Below are 12633 nucleotides of genomic sequence, written 5' to 3'. Positions count from 1 at the left end.
AATTCAGTCAGCCACACTTTCTCTCAATGTGGAGCAAGGTAAGTACATCTGTCCTCACTTTCAGGATAATCAGCTCCAGACTGACAGAGTAGATCTGGGTTTAAGTGAAATCTGTAATAATTAGAAACTTCAAAAGGTACCAAGTTATTAACCACCTGCATTTTTTATTTGACTTCCCATGTAGTCATGATGCTATTGTTTCTGACACAAAGCTACATTCAGGGCTTAACTGTAACTCATCTAAACACCTGACTCCAATGAAGGAAGGCTTTGGTAGCACTTGTGGAGATAGTGACCCTGGAAAAGAGTTGCTTTTGCACCTGCATCTGGATTCCTATAAAATTTAAGTTACTCTACCATATCCACATAGGGTTCATTTAGTTTCTCCCATCAAAGATCAAATTCACCCGCTGAAATCATTATATACAAAACAAAGACTCATGGGAATCAACGTTTTTCTCTCACATGCTTGTTGAAGCTAAAGGACTAAACCAGCACGCACTTCTAACTTAATGGTAATTCTTACCAACATCACCTGCCCTAAGTTATTAACTTACACACGGTGGAGTAACAAAATGACTGCTTAATGCTTAATTTAGCCCTAGGTGCACTGTTATCTCCAAATTGGTTTTGCTGCTTGCTTTTCAGATGTGCTTTCACAGAAAGGTGGGGTTATCTTGGCATTTTATATTTAAATAGGTCACTTTCTGTTAGGAAGCTAAATCCACAGATGAGAACTGCCCAGGAAATGCTGTGGCTGACTCTGTGACCCTGAGGGAAGGACAGTGGGCTCCTGTTTGCATCACAGCTCAGGGTCACAGGCGATCACACTTCAGTGTCACACAATGGTTCTGCAGGCCGGGATTCTTTCACCATAGTCAATGGACTGAGGTCAATTTGCTCTTTAAATTCTACATTTTTTTGTGAAATTAATTCTCCCTGCAAGCAGATCCCAAAGTGCCCTCACCTTGGTCTGTAGAGCAGAGGCTGCCCCTGCCCTGCTCCCAGGGGTCCAGGACACTGCTTCTCTCCCCGAATCAGTGTCCCCACCAAGGCTCTGCACCCTGCAGAGAGCTGTGTCTTATTTACCTATGTGACCATCCTCAGTCTACCCTGGGTTCTCCTGAGTCCAGAAGCTGAGGGCTCTGAGCAGCTGCCCTGAGCTCATCCTGGTGAGGCTGCTTCCTCTCTGGTGAGGAGGCTGCTGCCCAGGTCCTCCCTCTCTCTCAGCTCTCCCAAAGCCCTGCTTCTCCAGGCTCAGGCAGCCCTCAGGAGAGCATCTTTTAAACTAAATTAAGAAAAGCACCATCAAAAATTTATCAGAGATTTATATATTGTCTCTTTCATTCTAGACATCAGAAAAATTCAGTTGACCTAAATGCAGTTATGATATTTGCATCATTACCTTTCTTGTCTAACTTTTAAATCACACTCAGTTTCATATTTTATATCTGAATAAATCTCCAGCAAGATAGAGTATTGGTTAAATATAAAATTTCTCTAAATCAGCTTAGCCAACCAAACTGCACCCAGACTGAATTCATCACTGATCACGTTAATTCCAACCTGAAAACCTCTGCATGTTTTTATCTTTCTAATAACTGTGCTGAAATCCTGTCCTAGAACTGAATTAATACAACTATTTAGTAAAGGAAATTTGAAATTCACTATAAAATAAAAGCACAGCTATAGAAGAAAATCATTTATATTTTTAAATTAACAAGTCATATGAAACAATACCTAATAAGGATAACTTACTTTGCAGTCATAATTTTGTCTTCATTTATCAAATGAATCCCATATATTAGACACAGTGGTTCCTATTGCTGAAAGTAAAATAATGTACTGTTCTCTCGCATGTGTGGTTCTAAAAAAATAACAAATGCTAAACAAGAAAGATAGGGAAGAACCAGCAGGATGAGATAGGAGAGTTAGACAGAGGGCAGATTGTGAGGACCACAGGAGGTCAAACCTCAAGTCTACAAATTTATGTTAATTATTAGTGAAAAATATGGTGGGATTTTGAGTAGAGGGAGGTTTCACAGTATAGTCACATAGTTTCGGCTTCATCAGGCCTGCAGCATGGAGTCCACTGACTTGTGAGTTCGAGTTCACTGGGGAGTAGTGACTACAGGAAACTCAGAACTCTAACTGAGGTGGTGGAGGAGGAGAGAAAACGTCCTTAGTGCTTTGGTGAGGTTGAGGTCAGGGCTGGCAGGATCCAAGGTGGGGCATGAGAGGGAGTGGGCTGGGAGGAGGCAAAGGGTGGGCCTGCTCTGGCTGTGCATCTGCAGACACTGCCCCTCCTGACACGGAGACCACCGTGTCCTCAGCACTGGATCCGGGCTCCTATTCATTTTCCTACTGTAATGAGGACCCCTTTACAATGGGACCAGGTCTTATGTGACGTTGGATCAAGAAAATGGTTGTATGCTTCATTTCCTTTTTATTTTATTGCTTTGCTTTTGTTTTTTGTTTTTTGTTTTTTTTTTTTTTTTTGTTGTTGTTCATTTAGACTATGTAACTCTGTACTTTTATTGACTCATTAGGCCAATTTTTACATACCTTTCTTTTTAACCAGAGGAAACTTTAAATATATATTCTTTGTCTTATCATAATAAGTAAGGAAAAAATCTGTTGCATGACTGACAGGAAAGGACAAGCACATTACTAATAAAAAGACACATCAATTAGCTACTCAATGATACTTAATGATATTTGTTGATTTTTATGAGCAAGTAATTGCAATTAGCACTTAAGTGATTGTGACCGACAGTGAGGTACAATTTTTAGATAATTTGTTGTAGAATAAAAATATTCTGGATGTAGATGTAAGACACCTTAAGTGGTTATATGTATGTAAAGGAAAATGTGAAATGCTTTTTCTTCTCTGTGATTTTCACTAGAATATAAACCTATTTTTCTTCTAAGAAATAGTATTTTTAATGAAGCAGTAACAGACAGCACACAAAACGGCCTCTCCAGGATGCTGAGGCCCCTCTCTACTCTGTGTCCCACAGTGCTCCCAGCCCTGGGCTGTAATGAGGGATGCAGAGGTCACCCTGGGAGAGCAGAGCCTGCACCTGGCACCTCCTGAGTTCTCTGTGCACAGGCAGCTCCTGGCTAGAGCAGGACCTCAGTAAATGTTTGCTGCATAGAGAGGAATATTTGTGGTTATCCCAGGAATGTCCCGAAGATATAAACTGAACTTTTAATGGAGTAATAAGTCAGCAATAACAATCTGCTTGTGATAGTTGTAGTCAGATTCTTCACAAGTTCAGTGGTGTCCTGCGTGGAAATTGAGGACAACTTTCTGTTCTTCTGCTTCAAACTCTAGAAAGCTGTAAAAGTTCCCAAATAGTTCACAAATCAAGACAGGCCACAAATGACTTATTGGAGTTTCAAAATGAATATAATCTTTTCCAGGCCGGGGATTTAGCTCAGCGGCGTAAGTGGCCTGCCTTGCAAGTGCACAGTTGTGAGAGTTAGATCCCCAGTATCAAAAAATTTTAAAATACACATTTCTTTTCCATTTTTTAATTTTCAAGAGTAAAAAAAAAAAACAATGCAGCAGAATTTCAGAATAATAGAAGATTATCAAAGATTCATGTATTATCTTCAAAGTAGTTGCTCAGATTGCAAGATACAGGCATGATAGATTAATCAGGAAATATAAACACAAGTCTCTTAATGAACTAATAGAAATTAGTAGTAAGATTATCTTACCTATCTTGCATGTATATATGTATATATTTTTTTCTTCTCCCTTCTTTTCTCCTTTTCCCATCCCTGTAGACTCTCCTTTGAGCACTTTCTTTCTTCCCCCTTTCACAATATCTATGCACACTTTGGATCACATTTACTTTTAGTGAGACTCACTAAAGAAGTTGCTAAGTTATATCCTTTTCTGTGTTAAATTAAATGTTCAGTCTGTGTGTCATCAAATACTTATCTGTCTGTGTGATTTGTTTGCAGAACGAGTAAATCTTTTCGGAAGGCATGGTGAGTACAATCCTGATTCTCATAACTGACGCCCCACACCCTGTTACCTACAGTGTGCCTACCTGAACAACTTGTCCGCTGACTTTACTGTCCCCATCTGCTTGCAGGTCAGAAGGAAGCTAAACGATTTGCAGGTAATTGTGAAGGGAACGATTTAAAGTGATCTCATGTTTGCCACCCCAGCTCTGTGGGATTCTAGGGTGAGAGGAAAGGTTTTGCCCAATAATCTGTAAGACTCCTGTGTCCCAGGAAGAGGCTTCATGCTGGACCTGTTCGCCTGGGGTTACATGAGAACCAGCACCCTGATGGGGGAGAGGATATGAGAGAAAACTCTTGAGTGAATAAAGAAGGGATGTAGGTGCTGCTTCGCCTTACCACATGCCTGGCAAAACCAACTTCTATAAAGGAAAAGTTTTACTTTGTCTCCCAGTTCTGGAGTTTTCATGTCAAGGTCAGTTGGTGCTGTGGTTTTCCTCCCAGGTCACCTCAGACCTGGAGCCAAGCAGAACCACTCCCCACGCGGCCTAGAAGCTGAGAGGAGCAGGGTGCCCCGTTCTCCTGTGTGGGCAGTACTGGTGACCCAGGGTTTCCCACCCTGAGCCCCACAGTTAGAAATCTCGCCCTTCCCAGTAGCACCAGGATGGGAACAAAACCCAAGCCCCAGAGGATTCCAGAATGGAACTCAGCACCTGACTGGGATAACTTGGCAAAGGCAGGGATAACTTCCTTGGGGAATAAAAATTAATATTCTTTGCCTCCCCCCCCCTCTTTTTTTTAAGGGAGACTCACTAAAGAACCTGGTAAGTTCTGTTTACTTTTCTGAGATCAACTGAAATGAACTGAGGTCAGAATCTGGGTGCAGGGAGATTGCCTCAGGGCCAGGGTGGGGTCTGCAAGGTCAGGAGCAGGGGCTGCACCTCCCTAATGGGGCAGCAGCTTCAGAGTCCTTGGGGCCCCACAAGACCCCTGAGCACAGGACAGGGCTCCCCTCCCGCCAGCTCCTACAGCCTCGCTACCCCACTGCACATGCCAGGGCTTTTCTCCTACAGACAAAAGCGGTCAGCAGGGACTGGTGTGGTGAATTTCTTCACTCCGTGTTGCACTGTTTTTCCTCTCTCTTTACAGAGAGCCTTACTAAGTAGTGGGGACTCTTCATTCTCTCTGATGCTTCCCATCTCACTTCTCCCCATTATCCCTAACCAAGGTCCAGCCCTGAATACAGTCTCCCTGCCCAGGCTGCCCTGGCCTCTGCTTGCTCCTCTCCGTCCCCTCCTTCCTTCTCTGTTCCCCTCCCCCCTACCTGGGGGTCCTCTCTTGAGCATCCTGACCCCACTGCCCAGTGCTGATGTCCTTGTCTGTCCTGGTGCCTCTGGGGCCGTTTTCCTCTCTCCTTGTGGATGCGGTGCCCCTGTGTGAGGGCCTGGGAAGCCTCATGAGCATCAGACTCTGGTGACCCCTTTCCCAGGTGTGAGACCACGTGTTCTATGACGCTCCGATAGGACAGCATAGATCAAGGGCAGAGCTAATGTGTTTTGGAGAAATTTCCGTGGAGGGAAAGATCTCCAGGTCTGCAGTGGGACAGGCTGAGGGCCTGGGCTGTGGAAAGGACTCCTGGGTCCCTGCGCTGTGCTCCTCACCCCTCTTTGGACAGTGCTTATGGAATGAGAAGCTTGTTTTCCTAAAGCCCAGAGGTAAGGGATCTCTCCGTTTATTGTAGAAAACGTAATTGTGGATGAAGACACTGCTCACCCTCAGCTCGCCATGTCAGAGGGTAAGAAGCGTACGGAATATTTGTGAAGAGTGTGAGCTGTTCCTAAATTCTCTGGAAGATTTACTTCTCAGCGAGCTGTGCTGGCTTCTTTAGTGGTCAGCATTACTAGGAGGTGTACGTAAGAGAGAGTGAATTGTGGACAATAGGCCTGTGCTTGGTTTCCTTCAATAGGAAATTGCATTTTGAAGACATTCGTCCTGAGAATGGCTTTTTGGAACATTACCAGATATGATACTAAGTATTTAGCATTTTCTTTACCGCATTACAATTTCAGTGTAATAGCTTCTCCATTGACAATGGGACTTTTCTTTTTCAATATGAGCAAGGATTGATTTCTTTGAATATTGAGAAGAAATTTGGCATACTCCATACTATCACAGGCAACTTCTCTCAAACACTGAGGCCATATTTTTTAATTCTACCTTTAAGAAAAATTCCTGTTCTCACCATCCTCCCAGTGACCTCAGAATCCGACCTCCCTACTGCACACCCAAAGAGCCTTGCACAAAACTAGTCCCAGGAGACCAGGCGAGCACACAGTTTCCCAGCCAAGATAATACTGGGCAGGGCTGGGTGCCTCTGCCATCAAAGACCCAGGCTGCTTCCCAGCCCTCTGGAAAATTATGTAAAACCCTTGTGATTTATTTGGCCATTTCCAGTGCTCACTATGCAGCCCAGCTTCCCTTTAATACACTTCCCTTTGTTTCCATAGTCTTTGAGAAGTGCAACTTCTTCCTATACTTCCTGATTTGAGCGAGAGATTCTGAAAAGTGTTGACTGCTTCCCATGGTAGATCATGGCCACGCATTTCTCACCGAGCTTTAGAACAGAGTCACAGTGTTTTTGTATTTCACCTGTGACCTTGGCCTCCCAACTGACAACGTCAGATGCTGCTCATTTGCGTGACCTCCTCTGTGCTAAAATCAATGCACTGAGATCCCTACCTTGTGGGACAGCAACAAAACAGTGAAATTCCATCTTATCACCAAGGCTACTTCCAAAGACATTTACATATGAAAAATAGCATTGGCAGTCCAGTAGCCCTTTTCAAATTTCTTATCCTGTTTAAATTTTAAAATAGTTAATTGACAAATGACATTTGTGGAGTATGTAAATGATGATTTGATGATGGGAATTTCTGAGTTTGAGAGTGTCCTCTCTCCTCTGAAGTGAAAGGCTACATAAATTGGGAAAACCAGATAGAATCTACACCAATGCTGTTATGCATCAATCATATAAAACAATGGAAGTATACCTGCCATGCACATTCCAGCCTGGGGAAATTACAGAAAAATCTCAGGAAGGAAAGAGGAAACTGTGTTCTCACACACTGGTGTGGGAATGACAAACACCATGAAAATACTACTGGAAGATTCTCATGAAAATACATTCAACCTATGACCCCATGTCCACCTTTGGTTTTGTGCTGTAGAGAAACTTAACATGATAGAGAAGCTCACACAAGACTTTCACACCAACTTCTTTTTTAGCCTAGAAAATATACTCAACTCTCATTAAATGATTTTTTGAAGCTTTAGAACATTTATATAGTTGAATATAATTTAAAAGTAAAACAAAACATTGGTATTGCAGTCAATAATGTAATTATCACAGCTATGCTGGGAAAATATACTGAATGGCAATGACTTCATCCTGTTTGCTTCCACGTGTCGAGTTCTTGAAACAGACATAATTACTCTGCATTTTCAAAACAGTATACAATATTATTTGTTTTGGGGGTGAATTGATTAACTGAAAGAAATCTGAGGAGATTTCCAGGAGGAGTGGTAGAAATGTTCTGTTTGCTCACAGTGAAAGGAATTTTGGATGTGTGCCTGGGTCACAGCTTATCTGACTGTAAAATTAAGACTGATGACATCCTGCATCTTCCCTGAGAATCCTTAACTTCTGTCATTCATATACTGATGTTGCTGTGTACAGACACCTTTATGGAGCAGGGGCTGTGACTAATGTAATACAGTAGGAAGTGCATCAAGGTCACATCCTACAGATCACATTGTACTTGGTGATTTACACCACTCCTTCCATGGGAAGCCAGTGGAAAGGACGCACATGCTGTCCTGTAGGAAGTGACATTGACAAGGTCTAAGTCTGTGTGCTCCCTGACATGAATTCCTTACTGTGACATGGATTGTGCAGCTCTGACAAAGCTGAGAGAACCAGATTGCAACTTCCGCACTAGCCCCAAATGGCTGAACCACATTCCAGAAATTACATACTAATGGGTACCATTTCTGTTTTGAGCATCAAAGATGGGATTATTTCTTACATGTCCTGAATCACACACTGAACAATAGCTGTGTATTTTATGATAAAAAGAATTGTAGATCTGGTGGAATAACTCACAGGTAATGTATTTATCTAGCTCACATTCCTGCATCTCTGAGTCTAATCCCCAGATTCAAAGCAAAACAAGGCTCCATTTAGTAAGTTTGCTCTTTGCAGAACTGATAGCAGCTATTGAAATTATTATTGTGAATTTCAAGGTTAAAATGATAGTCACAGTTGTTGAAGTTTGTTATAATATGAAATAGGGGATAAAATTCATTCTTGTAGTTTGGAATGAAATTAAAAACACTAGTTGGAGTCAAAGAGAAGATGGTGGATAGATAACAGCAGGCTACAGAGGCTCCCTGAGATAGTCAACTTAGAATTCAACATAATACAGCATAGGGAGTCCCAAACAGAGGGAGATGAATCCTGTTGTCCAAAGAAGAAACTAAGGTAAGAAGAAGCAATCAAACATACAGTCCTGGTGCTACTATTGGAACAGCTAAAGGCTCAGTGCTCCCACTGCAGCACCCGAACTCGCCCAGTGGCGACTTACTGAGTCATCCAAGTTCCTGCTGCTTCCAACCACTGGAAACACAGTCACACTGGGGTGGGGGGTCAGCAGAGAGCTGCCAAACAGAACTGAGCTGAGCTGAGCTGGCAGGGAGCCTGCATCAACCTGCAGTGAGTGCCAGGAATGGAACCATTCCACAGAAAAAGGGGCTCCGACAGATGACATTCTAGGACCAGGAAGACTGGTGAGAACAAGGAGCTGCAGTGACTTCTGTCAGCTGCTCCTTTCTCAAGCGGGATTGGTGGGGAGTGCTTAACCTGGGTCATGTCCCGGACTGAGACCCAATAAGCTAGTCCAAACCAAGTCCCTACGCCTGCTGGCCCATCCTAATGCAGTGAAACCCTCAGCAGGTTGACTGACCTGAATGGGAGGGCCCAGCATAGGCTTCCCCAGTCTGCACCTCTGTAGTACACTGAAGTGGATGGGAGCACCAAGTCAGTGCACTTCAGAAAAACTGTAACCAACAAAGAAAGAAACTGGGGCCTCCTATATACACCTGTATGGAAGGAACATAAAATATGAGAAGAGGAAGCAACAAGAAAGGAACCCTAGCCTCCAACCCTGAGAACATTGATCTAGGAAAGGTAAATGCAAAGGAGATTGAGGACAGCAAACATGCAATATCAGATATGGCACCAGTAGACATAAAGCGGTATCTTCGGGACCTCGTAGACAAATTCAAAAGTGAAGTATTTAACCAAGTAAAGCAAGATATGAATAGAATAATTAAAGAAATGCTAAGCACCTCTCAAGAAAAAAACAGATGGAAGAACACAAAAAAGAACTATTGATGAAGAAAATAGAGAAAACATAGAATACATGAAGGAGGTTCAAAGAGATTATCAGGAAATTAAAAACTCCATTGAAAGCTGGCAAAGCTGCTTGAAAGAAAATAAGGGTAGATTATCCAAACTGGAGGACAGGTTTGCAATTTAGGATCATGAAAGGAAAAATTTCTTTTTAAAAAAAAATTTTGTCTTTTTCATTTTTATCAGTACCAGGGATTGAACTCATGACCCCACACTTGCAAGGCAGGTGCTTATGCCACTAAACAAATCTCCAGCCCCAGGAAAAATTCCTTAAAAATAAGAAGGAAACAAGCAGTAAGAGTAAAAGGCTAGAGGATGACAAGAGGATCTATAACTTAAGAATAGAGAATGTGAACAAAGAATTAGGGATAAAAACAAAGGAACTACAAAGGCTATTCACAGAAATAATTAAGGAAAACTTCCCAAGCATAGGAAAAGGAAATGATATTCAGATGTATGAGGCATACAGAAATCCAGTCACCTACAACCAAAATAGAACTACACCCTGGCATATAATCAAGATCCCAGAAATCTAATATAGGAACAGAATATTAAAAGCTGTCAGAGACAAGAAATATATTACTTACAAGGGAAAGCCCCTTAGAATTATGGCTTACTTCTTGACACAAACCATCAAATTGAGAAGAACATGGAGCAAAGTATTCCAAGCCCTGAAAGAAAATAACCTCCATCCCAGATTGATGTACCCTGCAAAATTGTCCCTAGAAATTAATGGAAAAACAAGATGCTTTGAAGATAAAGAGGAACTGGAGGAATTCACAACCACCAATCCAACTCTACAGAGAATACTACAGAACATTCTAAAGAGAGAGAAAAACTAGGATTTCACAGTAGCAGAGAGGCCCCAATGAATGGAGCAAAAAGTGAAATGAAAAAGCCAATCAGACAACTAATGATGGAAAAAGAGCATAACAGAAATGAGGCAGAGAAATTGGATATAATTTCTATTATAGATGGTCTAGATACACTAAATTAAGGAAAAAAACTAAGAGTCTCAGGCAGAGTGGATCAAGATATATGGCCTACCAAGATGCTCTTTATAGGAAATATAATTAATCTGAAGAAAGGTATTTGGACCAAAATCAAGTATGAGAAAACAGAACTCTATGTGATAGGGAACCAGAGAGTAATAGGGGCAATTGGACCAGTATTTATGGGTAGTTTTCTGTGTCTATAGGAATATGTTTTGTTCTGGCCTGCTTTGTTCTTTTCTCCCTGTAATATACAAAGGATAGAAATACATGTTAAGACTCTTGCTTGCGTAAAACCTATAAACAGTTTATAAGAACTGACCTTATGATACATGATGAAATGAACAAATATTTTGAAGGGAAAAAAGGCACTACAGTACCCAATGCTGATTCTAGAGTGTCATGATGTGAAATCCAGAAATACTACTAATCTTTGTTCAGAGTGATTTTAGCCTGCTTTGGTTTGTTTAATCTCAACATAAATGAAAATATGGATAAATGTGTGTATGTTAAGTGTATAGGATTGATAGTCATACTACTAAGTTTTTATTAGATAGTTGAACAGAACACTTTGCAGTCTCCCTGTTTGAATTCCCATTTATATGTTCCACTTTTGTATCTTGAACAATCATTCATCAACTAGTGATTTATTATGGTTTATTTTTTTCTTTGAAAATATGTACTATTTCTACCTGTTTTCTGTTTTGTCTTTCTTTAAATAAAATTTTAAAAGAGGAAACACTAGTTGACTGAACTATAAAATAGTAATTGTAGACATTCTATGTATTTATTTGCGCTACACATAGCATAAAAGCAATCATGAATATAAAGTCATGGGTGTAAAATGCCAAATTGCACCAGAGATAACGAAAAGCATCCCACTGTTTTTATTGACAATCACAGTGCACCATGCAGTCTTCACAAGAGACCTTGAGAATAGCTGGGGTGACAAGCAAGTGCTGAGTCTCCTTGATGTCACAGGCTGGGAGTAAATAGCTTAAACTTTGTGAGCCGGGGAATTTAGACACCGAACCACTCAGGTTGGAGCAGCCATCTGCAGGTAGAATATGTGACCATGACACCTGAGCCCCTGGTTGGATCAAATCCTGCAACATAGCAATCCTAGGGCCTCAGAGAACATAGAACATGTTCAGAACTAGCTAAGACTACAAATCAGTGCCTGTGTTTCATAACTGATGCTAGACATCTCTCTTCTTGAGTCCCAGTAAGTGTTACGCTGTACATCTATATGTCTCTTTAGAGCATCAGGTACTTACAGGTGGTGCTTTGGAATAATGACTGGATTTCAGAGGTTTATACCTGACTTAATGTCAGGGCCTGGTCAAAAGAGGTGAATTACTATGGGCATGGCCTGTTGGGTTTGTCACTTGCCCCGCACCTCCATTCTGTTTGCTTCCCTTATGTAATGGAATGGGCACTTGTGCTCCATCATTCCCTTCTGTCATGTTGTGCCCTGGAGATGTTCAAAGCCTGAAACTCCAACCAATTGTGAGCAAAATAAATTTCTCCTTCTTAATTTTCCAATGATGCATATTTTTCTTCTACAACAGTGAAAGTAACTAAGTCTATTTTTCTTTTTATTTTTAAAGGGGGTAAAATTAAACATAACAAAACAGATCGATCATAAGATAACAATGTAAGAGACCCAGACTCAAAGCAGACCAACGGAGTTCTTCACTATCATATTGTCTCTTATTTTCTTCCAAATAGTTGTCCATGTCTTCAAATACAATGAATTCATACAAAATAAAATAGTACTAAACTGACCAGAACAGGATAATGAAGGCATTTTGAGTCTTCAAGGAATAATGACGTCAACAATGGCTGCCATAATGTCTCTCATTCTCTTCAAAATAGCTGTCCATTCCTTCATGCATATTGAAATTAAACAAAACAAAACAGACTAAAATCACTGAACATAGAATAATAGTATTGCTGGATTTCACATCATGATGTTACAGAATCAGCACTGTGTACCTCAGTGTTTCTTTTTCTTCAAAGTAGCTGTTCATTTCATCATGCATTAAATTACTAATTCTCATAAACTTTTTAGAAGTTCTACACATGCGTGAGTCTCTACATGTATACCTACCCTTTCTGTATTAGAGGGAAAAACAAAATAAAACAAGACAAAACAAAACAAATTCTTAGGAAAACACAAAATGAAAAAGA

General features: G+C 41.0%; 1 protein-coding gene across 15 annotated transcripts in view; it reads left to right on the top strand.

Annotated features, from left to right (window-relative positions):
• Positions 1–12633, top strand: part of LOC101787174 (butyrophilin subfamily 1 member A1-like) — a 95661-nt gene that overhangs the window by 23657 nt on the left and 59371 nt on the right. For 11 of the 15 annotated variants that reach the window (XR_010046369.1, XR_010046370.1, XR_010046368.1 and 8 more), the window contains exons 9-12: positions 3976–4002; positions 4110–4136; positions 4782–4802; positions 5720–5773. Coding sequence is in view for 5 of the 15 variants with exons in the window: in XM_063245245.1 (XP_063101315.1) it covers positions 3976–4002; positions 4110–4136; positions 4782–4802; positions 5720–5773 (129 nt within the window). In the remaining 10 variants the exon portion in view is untranslated. Of the gene's footprint in view, positions 1–3975; positions 4003–4109; positions 4137–4251; positions 4454–4781; positions 4803–5719; positions 11986–12633 lie in introns of those variants that run through there. The other 4 variants (XR_010046371.1, XR_010046373.1, XR_010046372.1 and 1 more) reach the window with 3 other exon arrangements.

This window comes from Cavia porcellus, unplaced genomic scaffold (assembly GCF_034190915.1).
Source record: "Cavia porcellus strain 051 isolate PalLab524CR breed Dunkin Hartley unplaced genomic scaffold, mCavPor4.1 scaffold_2, whole genome shotgun sequence".
NCBI classification, from domain to species: Eukaryota; Metazoa; Chordata; class Mammalia; order Rodentia; family Caviidae; genus Cavia; species Cavia porcellus.
This window is presented reverse-complemented; position numbering and strand designations above follow the sequence as displayed.